Source organism: Coregonus clupeaformis, chromosome 6 (assembly GCF_020615455.1).
Source record: "Coregonus clupeaformis isolate EN_2021a chromosome 6, ASM2061545v1, whole genome shotgun sequence".
In the NCBI taxonomy this organism is placed as follows: domain Eukaryota; kingdom Metazoa; phylum Chordata; class Actinopteri; order Salmoniformes; family Salmonidae; genus Coregonus; species Coregonus clupeaformis.
Window position 1 is genome coordinate 17,107,147 of NC_059197.1, and position 19,778 is coordinate 17,126,924.

A 19,778-nucleotide genomic window follows, 5' to 3' on the forward strand; every position below is an offset into this window, starting at 1 on the left:
AATGTCTTCAAATCTGGATGTTTTTTTATTGTAAAACAGGTTTTGTTTAAAAAATAATAATTGTGTAGTAAATCTCCTGGTTTTCTCTCACTCTCTCGTGTTTACTCCAGATGACAGCTTAGACGCAGAAGACCAGGACCAGCGCACACACTTCCCTCAGTTCTCTTACTCCGCCAGCATACGGGAGTGAAGTCTCTAACACACGCACACACACACTCACATGAGCAGGCAGGCTAACACACGTTCACACACACACTCGCACTGCTGGGGAATTGCGATGACACACACAAACTGACACTCTCAAACAAACACACTCACACAACACACACACTCTCACACCGAGACGCGGTGAAAACATGGATCCTAGAGCATGATGTGGTCACTGACCTCAGCAGGTCTGTCTCTCATTCTGATGGGACCAGGTGGAACAGGACAGGGCTGCCCTTAGCCATGCCTGCAGGACCCCGCCTGTCTACCCTCCACACTACTACACTGGGCACATCAAAGCATCAACAGCACTTCACCATCCCCGGGTTATGCCAGCAAATACCACCTCACCACCAGCCGAATGCGTTCTGCAGCTATCCAACACACACACTCTGACAAGCAACACATCAATCCTCCCATACACTGCAGATTTTTTTTTACTACTGGATAAAAAAATATGTAGAGCAAATGTAGAAACACATGAAAGAAGAACACATTTTTTTCAAAAAAATTTTTTCTTTTGATTGTTACGGTTTTAAAAGCCATATTTCTGCAATTTTTACGAGTGCTCTTGCTGAAACTTGCTGTTACAAATCGTATGGACTGTTCCTACAGAGGGAAAGAGAGGTGGGGACAGAATGAGGGGTGTGTGTACCTCGAGGAGGGTAGCCATTTCCCTGCTTGCACAGTGTATGTGTGAATGAATATGTTTGTATGTTTGAGTGTGTGGAAGAGAATGTATGAACAACCATTTGAATCTAAACATCTGTTTTACGTTTATGTATGTCTTTTGGATTCTGTATGACTGCTAAAGGAGGAGGAGAAAGAACACCACAGTCAAGGAGAGTTTTAAAGGGAAAGAAGAGAGGTGGTGGAGTTGTAGCTTCAGCTGCCCTGTGGATTGACTTGTTCCCCTGGTGGTTAGAACGGTCAGGATGAAAGAAGAGGAGACCAATCCCCTGTCTGGAGCCCAGTCCAGATCCCCACACAGCAATGAACATGGTTCCAGTAGCTGTCACTCCCTCTGAGCAGAAATATCCAGGAGAATAGCTGTCAATCATTTGTTCCAATATTATTTTTATCGATGTAAATATATTTTTTGTTTTTTTTAAGATAATTTGATGTTCCCATATTTAAGAATGCAAACTATTAAATCATGGATCACTGATTATCTGTGATGAGGCCAAGCTTGACTGACTGGTGGAAAATTGACACTTCAGTTCGTTAATGGTCGATATTGAAGGTTGTGGTTCGTATTTTCAAAGTAATGCAAGCCACAGACTAAGTCCTTTGTCAGGACATCAGAGTAGGACCATGCGAACTAGAGTTCGGGTCAGTTCCATTCCAATTCAGTCAATTTTGGATGTCAACTGAGTTAACGTCATGGATTGAAATGTAATTGACCCCAATCCTGGTGTGAAACAGATGCTGTATATAATGACGAGATGGTTTCCGCTTTAACAATGGGAGTCGTCCCAAAGGCGGGAAGGCAGTCGTTCTGCTTATCGCTGTATTCCATCATGGACAGATTTTTTATTTTTTCTCGCTTCGCCTCTTCCTCTCTGCGTGAACCTCCCACGATTCACCAGTCCGAAATGCGCGCGTACACCCTTTCTGACATATAGAGGAGTGGTTACAGGTTAAACAACCATTGTGGTCCACAGTTAAGTGCTGTGATATTTTTTTTATTGCCTTTTTTTAAAAAGATTCCTTCACTCAAGGAACATTAAGACATGTTTCTTATCATTTTTCATTGTTTTGTTTTTGAATTGTTTTGTTACATTTTGGTCCACCGATTCCTTACTTTGGAAGACATTGTCTCGTTTAATTATATATATATATATATATATATATATATAAAATAAGTTTAAACATGTTGGTTTTCCTTTTGGTTCTTCATTTTGGTCATTCATGTGTTTCTTTTTTTTAAGTGTGTGTGTGTGTGTGTGTGTGCATGCGTACTCATGCACAGCAGCAGATTGATGTGGGTCTTTGTAGAACAGCTCTCTAGTCTGTGCTCTATACCTGTATCCTTTAGCCTCTGTACCTCAGTACCTCAGTAGGGTAGTACAGTCTGACTGCTGGACGCAACGGCTGAGGCTATGAGAAACATCCCTATCTTCACTATCCTTTCTTGACTTGGGCCCATGTTCAGGCCTTGTAAAGGCAGCTTCAGAAACGGCAGGACCGGATTTCAGGAACAACCTCCCTCTGATGGATCTCTCTAATGTCGCCTTCAATGTTAGGACGGACACCAGGAGGTGCTGTAGACCTTTTCTAAAGTTAATGTTAGGACGGCCACTAGGAGGTGCTGTAGACCTTTTCTAAAGTTGACACTGGCAGTAAAGCCACGCGGTCTGCGCCTTGTCGCTGTCTGTCTCAATAAAGTGACCACGCGTTGTCTAGTCTAGTGTGTACGTCTAACATGCAAGCCAACACCCCTGACCTCTCCTGTAGGCTCTGCACACAGACAATCGATATGGAACTCTTCACTGGCTATGTAAATACCAAAAAGGCTTGATGATGATGAATGCATCATTTGTAGGCTAGAAGGGGGGAAATCCGCCTCTGTTGATGGAATTTGAGTTATAGTGTTAGTGATTACCTTGCTTCTCTTCTCTGTATTTTGAATGTTGATCAATAGTCACGAATGTAATATCTCAATGCTGGTGTACCAATAGTTATTTGCTTGTTATTGAGTTGAGGTTTAGCTGGGGAGGAGGTATGGTAAGCAATCTTTTAGGGAGAAGACTATGTCCTGGTAGACAGCTTCAGCCCCCATGTTGCAAGATTTTACACTTTAACAGGTGTTACCTGCTACAATATATGGTAGTTTATAATATTTGCAATTATATGCCAGTAAAGACTTTGACTGAATTAAGTGTTTGCGTCTCTTTCTTCATTAGGGTTATGAGCTTCAACATCCCATATGCTTCCTTCTGCCGTTGTGCGCTCTCGCAACAAACTTTACCGCTAATTTCTCCAGGGGCCCTGCTCCCAGCCTGTGATGTGTATGTTGTGTGTCTGTTTGGGTACCGTGGCATTTTTTTTTTGAATTTCCATTCAAATAGACCAATAAAGCAAGCATTGTATTGTAAAAGTTTTGAATTTCAAGTGGATTGAAGTAGGCTAATTAACTCTATGCCCCAGTTTACCAAAGGCCTAATTGACCAACCCTATTCCTCATCATCCAAATTCATACTGAATATGTAAGTGTGTAAACTGATCAGGGATCAGTCACGCACATGCAAATCATGATGTATACGTCCCCACCCCCAATTAGACAATCACCTGTGTTTATTAGCCGACCCTTAGATAATGTTGGCTGTTTTCATCTCTTTTCTCATCCGCCTTCCCTCGTGGGAAGTTTCAAGTAGCTGCAGGGCCTCTTAAGTGCATTTGCTGTCTCCGGATCGGAGCATCATGGCCAAGACCGGATTATGCGATTCCATGCCACTGGTGGACTTACACAAGAAGGTGAGTTAAAGTTTAAATATAATGCTTAAAGTTGAGTATATTCAACGTCCCATAATGTGTCCAAACATTTAAATGCGCGCAGTGCAGGTGACCCACAGCTGCGTGTTTGTTTATCCTTTCCAAGTAAAACAGTTGAATATTAACTTTCTGTGTTTGGGACTGGTTTCATAGAAAATTAGTAGCTCTTGATCATGAAGTTCAGTTCCATTACACGTAAGTCATTGGACGAAGACGTCTTCTGTACGGGGGAGTTTTGTTAAGGGTGTTTTCACATATAGTCCTCTTTTAAAATAACCGATCTCAGTCCTCTTTTAAGTAGTCCTCTTTTAAGTGAACTCTGGGGTAAAATAATAAAAAGGCTGTTTATATACTGTCCTTGCGTTTGAATGAGGACTCCACTCTTTTGCCAGTTCACATCAACTTTTTTTGTAGGCCTGAGTCCTCTTTGCGTTCACATTGTTATGTTTAGAAAATAACCAATATATTTTTCTAACATTCACTCAATGCACTCTGGGTTTTGGAAGAATTACTACAGATGAAATAATGCTGTAATTACAATTATTCACCCAATGTAGTCTAATGCCCCTGTTGTCTTATCACACTATTCAAACCCCACAATCGAATAATCAGTTTAGGAAGCTGTCTTGGCCTATAGATCACATATTGCAAACAAATAATCTGAACTAAAAACATTTAGTATAATTAATATCCAAAAAATGGTACAATTGTTTTTTTTCTTTTTCCCTCGAACCTGCACATCATCCAACACAATCTCTCAATCAATTCGTGCAAATATGTACAAAATGTATTTCAGCAGATTTCGTGCGTTTTTGTGCGTCTTAATTCGTGTGCAAAACACACATTTTTGTGCGACTTCCTTCATAGGAAAATACATTTTTGGGGACGAACTTCTGAAAAACATTTTTAAAAGTTCTTGGAGCAATGCATTTTTGGGCAATGGTGTTCTACACTGCCTTTTTTTGTGTCCCACATTTATTTGTATAAAAAAACAAACGTGTTAACAACTCAATATTGTTAATGAGCAAGGTTGTCACTGAAATACTTCTAATAGTAGCCTGCCTTTTTATTATTAATGCCAATACTGTTTTCTATGCTTGTTTTCACTTAATACTTTGGGATACTGGTGTGTTGGATTTTATGAGGGTTGCCAGTTTGGAGTAAAAAGCTGTATGTCTTTTATTTTTTTTGTGGTATTGAAGGTATTTGATTGGGGAATGGGAATAGATTTTCATGAATTAATGCATCAATAAATGTAGGGAAACAGAAGAAAAAATAATGTTTCAGGATGATTATTACGGTCGTGTCAATCATGTTCTATACTTAGGCTATTGTAACAAGGCATATGCCAGCATTGTAGGCCTACTGCCTCAGCCTAATAGACCTCTGGGCAATCATAGCAATTGGCGTTAGAGCTCACTTTACCACATGAGCCCTGGTTAGAGTCCCTGTTGCAGCTTTCACTTTCTTCTTCTACATTGGTGGCAGCTTTGGGATCACGTCCAGCTCCCGTCTAGTTATGTGATCTAGTGGTGGGAAGCATTCTGTTTTTCAACATTGTGTTGGGTGTAATTACGTTGATATATCTAGTGAACAATGGATAGGCAACAATGGGCTTGACGGATAGAAGTAGTCACTACAGGTGTGATCAAGCCTTACGTCAAAGTTGCCTGAAGCTGAATGGAAAGTGCTATGCACTGACCAGTTATTCAGAAGAAAATCCTCTGACTGTCTAATCTACTTAAGATAACTTACCAGTGTGGACCCAAAACAAACACATTTACAAACAACCTGTTTAAAGTGTTATTACAACCATGGTGTTTTTTTGTTACTGAAGCTTATATATCAAATAACCTGACAATGATCCACATCATATGGGAAGACAGTGTGTTATGCAGCAAAATACAACTATCATTTTTTTAGGATGCAAACCGGTAATATGAATAAGTGTTGATCCTGCCTGTTCTGATCTAATGAGATGGATGTAGGATTTTCTACAGCCTAGAATGAAGGCCTTTCCCAGTCATGAAGGACATAGCTAGGTCCCTCTTGGTTCTCATTGGTGAAAACTGAACTCAAGTTAGGGGTTATATGTCAGACTCTCCTATTGCTGCTGACATTGAACATAGGTTAGGGTATTTAATCAATTTCAGACTCTGCTACACCACTATACCCAACATCTTATACCCCAGAGGTTGTAATATTTATTTACAGTAGTGTGTTGGTTAATTATTGCTTTCTTTAGTGGAAATACAGAATGTGTGAAAATGCCAAATATACCAAAAGCTAAATCAAGTAGAGATTTACGACTATTTAACCATGTTAATCATTACTGAAACATGCAAACTACAAACATTTTAACCAGTTAAAGATAATGAATACATACAATATTTTATTAAAAATAATTCATACAAAAGCCAAGAGTTGGCTATAACATGAGTACAAACAGAGTGTGTATATGCGTGTGTATTATAATTTCCCGTCATAAAAATTTATCCCCATTCCCCAAATACCTTCATTGATACCGCCCCAAAAAATAATAATCTGGCAACCCTCATAAAATTCGACATAGCCTTGTATAAAATGCATTATGAAAGAAATTGTGTAATGTACAAGAAAAAGTGGCCCACTCCTCCATACAGACCTTCTCCAGATCCTTCAGGTTTCGGGGCTGTCGCTGGGCAATACAGACTTTCAGCTCCCTCCAAAGATTTTCTATTGGGTTCAGGTCTGGAGACTGGCTAGGCCACTACAGGACCTTGAGATGCTTCTTACGGAGCCACTCCTTAGTTGCCCTGGCTGTGTGTTTCGGGTCGTTGTCATGCTGGAAGCCCCAGCCACGACCCATCTTCAATGCTCTTACTGAGGGAAGGAGGTTGTTGGCCAAGATCTTGCGATACATGGCCCCATCTATCCTACCCCCAATACGGTGCAGTCGTCCTGTCCCCTTTGCAGAAAAGCATGTCTTTTATACAGGTAATGAGTTCAAACAGGTGCAGTTAATACAGATAATGAGTGGAGAACAGGAGGGCTTCTTAAAGAACAATTAACAGGTCTGTGAGAGCTGGAATTCTTACTGGTTGGTAGGTGATCAAATACTTATGTCATGCAATAAAATGCAAATTAATTACTTAAAAATCATACAATGTGATTTTCAGGATTATTTTTTTTTGATTCCGTCTCTCACAGTTGAAGTGTACCTATGATAAAAATTACAGACCTCTACATGCTTTGTAAGTAGGAAAACCTGAAAAATCAGCAGTGTATCAAATACTTGTTCTCCCCACTGTATGTGGAACACACAAAGGCAGTGTAGAACACCATTGCCCATCATGCATCGCTCTAATAACTTTCTGAAGTTCCCCCCCCCCAAATTTTTATTTTCTTACGAATTAAGCCACACAAAAACGCACAATATGCTGAAATGCAACACAACCAACATCTTCTCTCTTTTGTGGGGTTATGGCAAGGAAAATGGTGTTGCTGTAGTCTAGCATGTGGTGTGGGAATACAATTAAAGCAATTATCTGGCAACAACTCTGGTGGACATTCCTGCAGTCAGCATTCCAATCGCACGCTCCCTCAACTTGAGACACCTGTGGCATTGTGTTGTGACAAAACTGCACATTTTAGAGTGGCCTTTTATTGTCCCCAGCACAAGATGCACCGGTGTAATGATCATGCTGCTTAATCAGCTTCTTGATATGCCGTACCTGTCAGGTGGATGGATTATCTTGGCAAAGGAGAAATGCTCACTAACAGGGATGTAAACAAATTTGAGAGAAATAAGCTTTTTGTGCGTATGGAACATTTCTGGGATCTTTTATTTCAGCTCATGAAACATGGGACCAACACTTTACATGTTGCGTTTTATATTTTTGTTCAGCATAGATAGCCATAGATAACACCTGTGTAAACTAAAGGACACCACAAACATGTTGTCACTGAAAAGTACTGTCGGCTGCAACTGTTAAAACCGCTTAAAATAGTGTAAGTGTATTTTGCATTGGTGAAAGAGGGATTTATGTTTTCTAGAACCTTACCGCAATTGAGAATCGGTTCACGTTTTAGATGGACTTTTAAGTTGTTTTGCCTTTTCTAAACATTTCATGCAATTCTACGAAATGTTACATATTAGTGGGAAACTATTTTTTTTTTTTTATACCACACAAATTACTGAAATGACAGGCTAAGAATGGCCAGAGAGAGGCCTATGTTCATCTTACCATATTTCTCCATTGCCAAATTAATGTCTTGTTTGCAACTAAACTGTTCCTGTTTGCAAATAATTACTGAGACATCATTAGGAATCTGAGCGTGGTACTTTCAAAAGTTAGGCCTACCTTGCCACCCCAGACAGAGTAGGCCTACCAACGCAGAAACATTTAAGCTTTAACTGCTGGCTACACTTCCGTGGCTTAACCCAACGAGAGACTGTCACAAGTGTTTCCCTAAAAGCAGTCTTCTATTGTACAGAAAGTGAATAGCTTAATCAATTGAAAGTGACATAATTAGATTATTTCCCAAGCAAACTCAGTCTCTGAATGTCAAAGAAACAAAACGATGATATCCCCATATGCATCAGTCACGTCTTTCCCTGGTATTTTATAGCGCAGTTATAGATCATTTTATATAATTGGATCAGTTTTATTTTCTACAAAATCTTATCTTGGCGCTCTCGTTTCTCAAACTGAACAGAACATAGGCTATAGGATAGTCAGTGCGCAAGATAGTTATTATATATATATATTTTTGGAAGGAACCTTTGACTCTCCTCCTGAACTGCCACTGTAGCCCCACACACACAGCCATTGGTTACGCAGCATACCGTTTTTGATCAAGAACAGAGCAGGGCTCAGGGTTAGAATATCTGTTGCGGTGTGTAATGCAGCCTGGTTTTATTTACACCATCCCAGCAGCTGTCTTTAGAAATAGAACTTTGCTCTGTGCTTCTCTGAGCATGCACTTCATAGCCTATGGATCATTTTGATTGAGACCACACTAAATAGCCTATAGGCTCAATTGATATTGCGCGCCCAGAGGAGAATCCGAGATGAGGGACAACATCGGGCACACACCTCTATCTCCTAATAAGCAACTCATTCTAAAACACTGAAATATAAAAATTACTAAACCCTCCACTTGACTGAAATTGAAAAAGTATCACCCTCCCCCGTTTTCCTCCAGGTAACCATTCTGTACATTTTGATCTGTTGCTAAGATGTATTTTTGGCTGCCTCCCACACAGGTGGCGGAAGAGAGACGAGCCCCCTTAAGAGACTTGGCCAATGCCTGTGGGCCCAAAGAGCACTGGAAGCCCCAGGAGGGAGAGCTCAGGGGGACCCACCAGAAGACTGAGCCAGAGAGCAGATGGGTACGCCTCCTCTCTCCTGCTACAGCCTGACCTCTTCCTGCTGTTAACGCTCTTCAGTCTGTTCAGGGGTGCAATCATTAGTCCAAACAGTAAAATGAGAATTTCTATTGGACAAATTCAGGTAGGTCCCTCCCCGTTTCATCCGTTTAAGAAACATTTTGCAACAGAATCGGCTTAATGAATACAGCCCAGCTGCAAAGGCCCACAAGTGTCTCTCGCCCCATAAGCCTCAAGTACTCTTCACATCAAATCCTTTATTGAAGTCTCAGAGCAGTATGTGAAGTCTCCGTATTAATGCACTCTTACCAATACCATATGTTTTGACATCTTATCCTTCCTTTGTGCCACGCTCTGTGTTAATTTAATTGTCCTGTTGTGTATTTCTGTGCAGGCCAGGAGGCTGCCTGTGTCGACAGACGATGGCATTGTCATGGGCTTCCATGAGGACGACAGCCCCTCTCATTCAGGTCACTGCAATATACTTCTGTACCAAATGTAGTATATCAACTCGGCAAAAAAATACCCTTCTCATCTGTGTGAATGTGCCTTAGGCATACTGCAAGAAGGCATGAGGACTGCAGATGTGGCCAGTGCAATAAATTGCGATGTCTGTACTGAGATGCCTAAGACGGCGCTACAGGGAGACAGGATGGACGGCTGATCGTCCTTGCAATGGCAGACCATGTGTAACAACCCCTGCACAGGATCGGTACATCCGAACATCACACCTGCGGGACAGGTACAGGATGGCAACAACTGCCTGAGTTCCACCAGGAACGCACAATGCCTCCATCAGTGCTCAGACTCTCTGCAATAGGCTGAGAGAGGCTGGACTGAGAGCTTGTAGGCCTGTTGTAAGGCAGCTCCTCACCAGATGTCACCGGCAACAACGTCGCCTATGGGCACAAACCCACCGTTGCTGGACCAGACAGGACTGGCAAAAAGTGCTCTTCACTGACAAGTCGCGGTTTTGTCTCACCAGGGGTGATGGTCGGATTCGCGTTTATCGTCGAAGGAATGAGCGTTACACCGAGGCCTGTATTCTGGAGTGGGATCGAGGTGGAGGGTCCGTCATGATCTGGGGTGGTGTGTCACAGCATCATCGGACTGAGCTTGTTGTCATTGCAGGCACTCTCAACACTGTGCGTTACAGGGAAGACATCCTCCTCCCTCATGTGGTACCCTTCCTGCAGGCTCATCCTGACATGACCCGCCAGCATGACAATGTCACCAGCCATACTGCTCGTTCTGTGCGTGATTTCCTGCAAGACAGGAATGTCAGTGTTCTGCCATGGCCAGTGACGAGCCTGGATCTCAATCGCATTGAGCACGTCTGGGACCTGTTGGCTTGAGGGTGAGGGCCATTCCCCCCCCAGAAATGTCAGAGAACTTGCAGGTGCCTTGGCGGAAGAGTGGGGTAACATCTCACAGCAAGAACTGGCAAATATGGTGCAGTCTATGAGGAGGAGATGCACCGCAGTACTTAATGCAGCTGGTGGCCGCACCAGATACTGACTGTTACTTTTGATATTGAACCCCCTGTTTGTTCAGGGACACATTATGCCATTTCTGTTAGTCACATGTCTGTGGCACTTGTTCAGTTTATATCTGTTGTTGAATCTTGTTATGTTCATACAAATATTTACACATGTTAAGTTTGCTGAAAATAAACGCAGTTGACAGTGAGAGGACGCTTCTTTTTTTTTTTGCTGAGTTTAGTTGTGTGTTAAGCCATGCGTCTGTGCTAAGTTAACCTTTTCTCTCCGATGGTCAGATGGCTGTATGGAGGAAGAGGCTGTGCTGCTCTACCTGCATGGCCTCCAGGGTCTCTATAGCCTGCAGGCGTTAGTGCCTGGCCTGCTGACGCTGGGGCTAATCTACGACAGGAGCTACGCATGGGGACATCTTCTCTGACATGATGGTGGTAATAATAATCATAATAATAGAGGTGGTTCCATGAGCCATGTAATGAGTAACCTTGCCTGAGACCTAGGTAGCCTTGTTAGATCCCGGAGTTAATTCCTTTAGCTCCGGCTTTAGCTCACACTCTTGTGGCACAAATGTAACAAGGTTGGGAGTAGGCTTGTATTGTTAGTGTCCAGGATAGCTCTACGTTTTAATCAGTAACCCCGTTTCCATCCACAGTTTTTATGCGAGTAAAGGTATACCGTATATAAAGATACAATCACGGTAGCCGTGATGCAAACAGGAAGTTTCGGAACAATTTTTGTAAATCCTGACAGATCATTTGTTCGTTCAACATAGTGTGATCTTTGTCGGTTAAATTAATTATGCGAGAAATGGCGGTGGAAACGCCTTAATGTGCAAATATTGATATAACAACCATCAACAACCATAAACTTTGAGTCACGCGATGACATGGTGTGGTATTTTAACGCAAGTTTTTGTGTCCAAAATATCGGTGGAGTTGGAAATGCGACTGAAACACATGAAACTTGAGATTTGTTTTGTACATGACAACTTCAGCGAAAAATAAAATTGTGTGCACTACATCACGCACTGATTCTTATCTGCAACAAGTCAGTTTGGTGGAAACATCCCTGGTGGGAAAATGTTAGCATATCTGCATGAAAAGCTGTCGCCACTTGGATGGAAACTTAGCTAGTGAAGTTATTTTGTTGTTTTGCTGTACCTCATTCACTGACACTGCCTTCTTTTCCAGAGAAGTCAGTTGCGGTTCACCTTCCCCAATGCAGACCTAGCCAGACCTTTCACAGACACCACCCGTGCCATACTGGTCGACTGGCTCATCCAAGTCAATGTGAGTTCCCCTCATGTGTAGCTCTACTATTTATCTAAAAGGATTCCCTGGTTAAAATGTACTCAACCTGCTACTCCTCAAATGTAGGAAAGGCGCACTTACTTGAAAACAGGTTGACCCTCCATAATGAAGCAGTTTTTAAGCAGGTGCCCTTCAGCTTACCTAAGACAAAATGTATGTGGTAAAATTCAGGCCACTGTGTGCTCCCCATCACCCCTTCCTTCTTCTTACAGGAGGTGTTCCATTTCTCAGAGGAGACCCTCTACCTGTCTGTCCACCTCCTGAACCGCTGTCTACATAAAATCAAGCTGAACACTGCCAAACTGCAGCTGCTGGGAGTGGTCTGTCTCTTCCTGGCTGCCAAGAAAGAAGAGAGTCTTCTCCCTGAGGTATTCTACAACAGATACATATGGAGTTCTTTACCAACTTTTTCCCTCACTGAAGCCATTATGCGTAGCTTGCTGTAGCATAATCAAGTAAGCGTTGCATATACAATGCATTCTGAAAGTATTCAGACCCCTTAACTTTTAACACATTTTGTTACGTTACAGCCTTATTCTAAAATCGATTAAATAAAACATTTTCCTCATCAATCTACACACAATACCCCATAATGACAAAGCGAAAAACAGGTTTAGACATTTTTGCAAATGTATAAAATAAAAAAAAAGATGCCGTATTTACATAAGTATTCAGACCTTTTGCTATGAGACTTGAAATTGAGCTCAGGTGCATCCTGTTACCATTGATCATCCTTGAGATGTTTCTACAATTCGATTGGAGTCCACCTGTGGTCAATTAATTGATTGGACATGATTTGGAAAGGCACACAACTGTCTAAGGTCCCGCAGTTGACAGTGCACGTCAGAGCAAAAACCAAGCCATGAGGTCGAAGGAATTGTCCGTAGACCTCAGAGGAAGGATTGTGTCGAGGCACAGATCTGGGGAAGGGTACCAAAAATATTTCTGCAGCATTGAAGGTCCCCAAGAACACAGTGGCCTCCATCATTCTTAAATGGAATAAGTTTGGAACCACCAAGACTCTTTCTAGAGCTGGCCGCCCGGCCAAACTGCGCAATCGGGGGGGAAGGTCCTTGATCAGGTAGGTGACCAAGAACCCAATGGTCACTCTGACAGAGCGCCAGAGTTCCTCTGTGGAGATGGGAGAACCTTCCAGAAGGACAACCATCTCTGCAGCACTCAGGCCTTTATGGTAGAGTGGCCAGATGGAAGCCACTCCTCAGTAAAAGGCACATGACAGCCTGCTTGGAGTTTGCCAAAAGGCACCTAAAGGACTCTCAGACCCTGAGAAACAAGATTATCTGGTCTGATGAAACCAAGATTGAACTCTTTGGCCTGAATGCCAAGCGTCATGTCTGGAGGAAACCTGGCACCATCCCTATGGTGGTGGCAGCATCATGCTGTCGGGATGTTTTTCAGGGGCAGGGACACTAGTCAAAATCAAGGGAAAGATGAACGGAGCAAAGTACAGAGATCATTGATGAAAACCTGCTCCAGAGCCTCATACTGGGTTCACCTTCCAACAGGACAACGACCCTAAGCCCTCAGCCAAGACAACGCAGGAGTGGCTACGGGACAAGTCTCTGAATGTCCTTGAGTGGCCCAGCCAGAGCCCGGACTTCAACCTGATCAAACATCTCTGGAGAGACCTGAAAATAGCTGTGCAGCGACGCTCCCCATCCAACCTGACAGAACTTGAGAGGATCTGCAGAGAAGAATGGGAGAAACTCCCCAAATACAGGTGTGCCATGCTTGTAGCGTCATACCCAAGGACTCTAAACTGTAATCACTGCCTATGGTGCTTCAACAAAGTACTGAGGAAAGGGTCTGAATACTTACAGTATCAGTCAAAAGTTTGGACACACCTACTCATTCAAGTGTTTTTCTTTATTTTTACTATTTTCTACATTGTAGAATAATAGTGAAGACAACTATGAAATAACACATGGAATCATGTAGTAACCAAAAGTGTTAAACAAATCAAAATATATATTTTAGATTCTTCAAAGTAACCACCCTTTGCCAGCTTTGCACACTCTTGGCATTCTCTCAACCAGCTTTATGAGTTAGTCACCTGGAATGCTTTTCCAACAGTCTTGAAGGGGTTCCCACATTCTGAGCACTTGTTGGCTGCTTTTCCTTCACTCTGCGGTCCGACTCATCCCAAACCATCTCAATTGGGTTGAGGTCGGGTGATTGTGGAGGCCAGGTCATCTGATGCAGCACTCCATCACTCTCCTTCTTGGTAAAATAGCCCTTACACAGCCTGGAGGTGTGTTGGGTCATTGTCCTGCCTGTTGAAAAACAGATGATATTCCCACTGAGCGCAAACCAGATGGGACGGCGTATCGCTGCAGAATGCTGTGGTAGCCATGCTGGTTAAGTTTGCCTTGAATTCTAAATAAATCACTGACAGTGTCACCAGCAAAGCACCCCCACACCATCACAGCTCATCCATGCTTCACGGTGGGAACCACACATGCGGAGATCATCCGTTCACCTACTCTGCGTCTCACAAAGCACAGCGATTGGAACCAAAAATATCAAATTTGGACTCCACAGGACAGATTTCCACCGGTCTAATGTCCATTGCTCGTGTTTCTTAGCACAAGCAAGTCTCTTCTTATTGGTGTCCTTTAGTGGTTTCTTTGCAGCAATTTGACCATTTTACATTTTACTCATTTAGCAGACGCTCTTATCCAGAGCGACTTAGTTAGTGAGTGCATACATTTTCATACTGGCCCCCCGTGGGAAACGAACCCACAACCCTGGCATTGCAAGCGCCATGCTCTACCAACTGAGCTACACGGGGCCATGAAGGCCTGATTCACGCAGTGTCTGAACAGTTGATGTGTCTGTTACTTGAACTCTGAAGCATTTATTTGGGCTGCAATCTGAGGTGCAGATAATTACTGATTTCTGAGGTTGGTAACTCTAATGCACTCATCCTCTGCAGCAGAGGTAACTCGGTCTTCCTTTCCTGTGGCGGTCCTCATGAGAATCAGTTTCATCATAGCGCTTGATGGTTTTTGTGACTGCTCTTGAAGAAACTATCAACGTTCTTTAAATTTTCCGGATTGACTGACCTTCCTTTCTTGAAGATAATGATGGACTGTCGTTTCTCTTTGCTTATTTGAGCTGTTCTTGCCATAATATGGACTTGGTCTTTTACCAAATAGGGCTGTCTTCTGTATACCACCCCTACCTTGTCACAACACAACGGATTGGCTCAAACGTGTTAATTTGTAGAATTTATTTCCTTAACTTTTAAGAAGGCACACCTGTTAATTGAAATGCATTCCAGGTGACTACCTCATGAAGCTGGTTGAGAGAATGCCAAGAGTGTGCAAAGCTGTCATCAAAGCAAATGGTGGCTACTTTGAAGAATCTCAAATATAAAATATATATTTTGATTTTGTTTAACTCTTTGGTTACTACATGATTCCATATGTGTTATTTCATAGTTTTGGTGTCTTCACTATTATTCTACAATGTAGAAAATAAAGAGAACCCTTGGAATGAGTAGGTGTGTCCCAACTTTTGACTGGTACTGTATGTAAATGTGATATTTCCCATTTTTTTATATATGTTTGCAAACCATTTCTAAACCTGTTTTTGCTTTGTCATTATGGGGTAGTGTGTAGATTGATTATTATTTTTTTATAAAAAAAAATTTTTTTTTTGGGGGTGGGGACAATTTAATCAAATTTAGAATAAGGCTGTAACGTAACAAAGTCAAGGGGTCTGAATACTTTCCGAATGCACTGTATGTCGGGTTCTTCCAGACCTGCAAACGCCGACTGTGGGAGCTACAGGAAAAGGGGATTGGGCAGGGTTGTTTTTGGACCAGGCCTTTCTCTAGTATTCTCCAACCCCCTCCCTCTCTCCTCCAGGTGTCTGAGCTGTGCTTCCTCATGGAGAACGGCTACTCCAAGAGACAGCTGCTCGGTATGGAGCGCCGGGTCCTCACTGAGCTGAAGTTTGAGATTTCCCACTGCTCTCCGCTGCACTTCCTGCTCCTCTCTGCCTCAATCGCCCACTGCAGCGCCAAGGTGGGTGAACCCGCAACACTTTAACCCAGAGCAGAGTTCGGCCAGGTTTTAGAACGGACGCCATGTTTGCTCCTTTACACTCTAAATGTTGGTGATGTAACACGAGAGCGCCTCTGACAGTTCCCTATGAAATGACCCACTGTAAACAAGCAAAACAGAGCAGTGAATTTAAGACGTTTTTATTGATTAGCATTCAGGATAATGTGGTTCTGTGTTGTAGTGTCAACGTTGTTTCTGCCTTCACTGGAGATCTTCATAGGGATTGAAAACGTTCAGAAATAAAAAGCACAACGCGGCAGGGTCAATTATCACTTAGCAAGTGCTATGGAGGACAAAGTGGCACCCTTGGAAGGTTTAGACAGAAACCGCATTGGCCAAATGATTGCTTTAACCTATTTGCTAGTCAAACTGCTCAGATTATCAGATCCACATGAACATGTTAGTCTTCTGAGATGTGCCGCATGACCGCATTAAAGACAACCTGGACCATCCCCCTTGTTTCTACGTCCAGGTGGTGTGGATGTCTCGTTACCTGTTGGAGCTCTCTCTGCTGGAGGGACAGTGTGTGCTGTTCCTGGCTGCCCACCTGGCTGGTGCTGCCCTCTGTCTGGCTCGTAGGGTACTGCAGGAGCCCCCCACCCCAGAGGGAGAGACTGCCTGGTGTGTTGCCTCCAGTATCCACATAGGCAGGTGAGGAGAGGCTCTTTCTCAATTGTCAAAATTATTTTATCCTTGTCTCCACACTGATTTTAAAATACACTTGACAGATGATTCCCTATCAGACTTTGAAGTGTAATGTACTTCTTCTCTGTTGTATTTTGACCCCACCTCTTTCTCCTGTCTGCCTCTTTCAGTGAGACGACCCTGCTGAGGATAATGCTAATCCAGGCAGGGGCTGCAGCCCGGGCCCAGAGCAGAGAGACCCGTGCTACTTTCCTCAAGTACTCCACAGCAGGGACCATGCACGTCAGCAGCCACCCAACCCTGCTGAGTGCCCCCTGTCTGCTGGGCCTGCCCACTGCACACACCTGAAGCCCCACCGTAGCCTACACATGAAGAGGAGAGTGAGGTGTGTCACTGTTTTTCTATGGGAATGAACCATTTTAGGAGGAGTGAATGAGGATCACGTTCTAATGAATTCAGCGAGGCAGACGTCCTAAATGAGGATTGACTTCGAGGACAGCAGAGGGTTTGTTGGACCCTACAGTCACCTGTTACCTCTGACAGACATTTCATATTGTAAACGGGCATGCTTGAGATGGGATGAAGGCTTGCTAGAATACATTTGACCCACCACATCAAGTAGGTGTGTGGCGGAGGAAGGGGACGTCAATATAATATGCAGTATCAAACTGACTTGTTTGGTTAAGCAGGACTTGAGTCCTTGTTCTGGACTGGCCAGTGCCACATTTCTTTTATGCTCTTATCTTCGATGTATTGTGAGAAAAAAAAATACATGTTTTGTCTTCCGATCCATCTGTTTAAAAAAAAATATATATGTTTTTCTTGTAATTTGCTCAGTTGATGTTGGGACAAAGCAGGCATCTATTGTTTAAATGTGACATGGTTTATTGGAACTTTTAATAATGTTAAATAAAGTTATGACTGCTGCTAAATGTCAGTCTGCTGGCATTTCTTTGTAAGCTACCTCTAGATTTCTGCCTGCCCTTATTCACATAGCCAGGCCATAAACTGTCAACTTAATCTGCCTGAGATTAAAATGGAATTTGAATGTTGGTTTAAATATATTACAATTAATTATGTCTGAGTCAAAGCAACTGAGGAAAAACTAAATTGCTAGTGTGTAAACCACTTGAATGAAATTCAATTTTTGTCAACTCTGGCAGATTTATAGCTAACGTCAACGCCGTTAGTGCAGAAAGATCTGATAGAATAGTTGTTTTTATTGAGGATTTTCAAATGAATCATTTTCCACCAATGTTTGTATTTAATTTTTTTCTTCAAGGCAAAAGTGTCTGTTTTGAGTATTCTGAAGAATTATGGTCATCACTGTTCAACATATGCTTAAACAATTGATGTTGCTGTGTTAAGGGATAATGTTTGCTTTATAAATGTTTTATGTTCTAAATCTAGGAAAAACATGCCAAAATTTGAACGAAATTAGCACTGTAGCATTTAATAGTGCTATAAAACCAAAAAGTTTTGGAGATTTGTATTACATATTTGAATAATCCAATGTTAGAATTAAATAATCAAGGCCTTAACACTTGTTGGACAATAATTGAAAAATGAAATGCCTGTTATGGTGTCCTAACAGAGTTGACATAAATCCAATAGCATTTTATGAAGAAAAAAAGTAGGTTGTTCCTTTTGTGGTGTGGTTCCCAAACGTAGCTATTTATAACTTGTCATAAATGTCCAGGTCAGCTGTTTAAGCTAGGTTTTTTTTAGCCCATAGATTTTGTTGTAATGTTTGAGTCACTCATATCACATGAATACACAACGGAAAAATGTAGAGAATTGCAAGAAATAACCGTTAAACCTGAAAAAAAGAGTTGTCAACAGTTTGGGGGGGGGGGGTTTGGGAACCCCCTGTGATAGCTGATACTTTGGTCTATCAAAATATATATTTCAAACGTTAATATTAAGACAAATATTTGTGGACCTTGCGGACAGGGCCGTGTATTCATGGATGCTAAGGGAAGCCAGACCCCCCCCCCAAAAAAAAATGTATCATTAGTCTCTGTGTTTCATACATGTAGCCTTATGCGAATTGAAAGAAATGTATCTCACCAGAAAGCATCCGATTGAACAAAACAGCGCCCCTCTGTCTCAGTATGTGTAGTGTATCTATCTGATGCTGTCTGGTCAAAAATAGTAAATTGTTGCCGCCCATAGCATTGAATGCAAGGGAAGCTAGCGAGCATTTGGCCACCCTTGATAATTTTTTCAAATAAAATAACAGCCAATCAGCATTGCGCTAAACTGAGTGAGCTCAGCTGTGAATGGTCCTGGTGCACCAAAAAAAAAAAAAAGTGTCAAGGGAAGCCAGTTTGGATTCGGCTTCAGACCAATCACATCAGAAGCCAAACGTCATTGACAGAAAAAAATAACTTGAATTGTTGCATATCCTTGCGTCGTCCTCCAGTGGCTAGCTAACTAAAATCATCCCTTTCCTAAATTAGCCATGGATGGAGATGGGGATTTGAACTTGTGGTTTTACTTAATTCTCCGTACTGATCAATGATTATAATGGCGATTCTGATCCAACCATAAATTCACACATTGTGCCCCTGGCCTGAGAGGATGGAAGTTCAACATGTAGCTAGATGTAGTATGCTAACGTTAACTAGCTGACCTGGAAAGGAAGATAGGCTAGCGAACAAGCAGTTTAGCCAGGTAGCCTCGGACAAACTTAAAGCATGTACTGTATGACAGTCATAGACCGTTTAGGCAACATGAAAGAGGATGGGTGAATCAACATGGTTTTTCTACTTGCACGCACACACACAATCATTACCATGGACAGCCACATACTTAGCTTAAGTTGATTGTACTATATCGTTTCGGGTATATTTTAGTTGTCACTGTATTAAACTAAACATAGATGTTAATGGTGCTGGATTAGTGGAGGCCGTTCCTGTTTTCTTTGCGACTTGGGGTAACTCTCCATGTTTTTAAATCATTAGTTGTTTAGTAGTCTGAAAATGTCGGAAACATTACCTTGCTTGACCATGCTGTAGGTCATGTAACTGTTTGTTACATGCAATATGCTTTGTGGACTTCACCAGACAGATGTTGCTCTCTGGTTATGTAATGAAACAAATGTATGGTTGAATTTATTCTGCCACTGTGTCTTTTTATTGTCTCGGATTTAGGCCTATAT

The 19,778-nt window shown here is 42.2% G+C and overlaps 1 protein-coding gene and 1 pseudogene across 1 annotated transcript in view; both read left to right on the forward strand.

The window, feature by feature from the left end:
- Positions 1-271, forward strand: part of LOC121567780 (RAC-beta serine/threonine-protein kinase) — a 34,621-nt gene extending 34,350 nt beyond the window's left edge. The window contains exon 12 of the mRNA XM_041878057.2: positions 111-271. Coding sequence (XP_041733991.1) covers positions 111-190 — 80 coding nt within the window. The 3' untranslated portion in view covers positions 191-271. The remainder of the gene's footprint in view (positions 1-110) is intronic.
- LOC121567781 lies at positions 264-18,593 on the forward strand (annotated as a pseudogene).
- Positions 18,594-19,778: the final 1,185 nt, after the last annotated feature.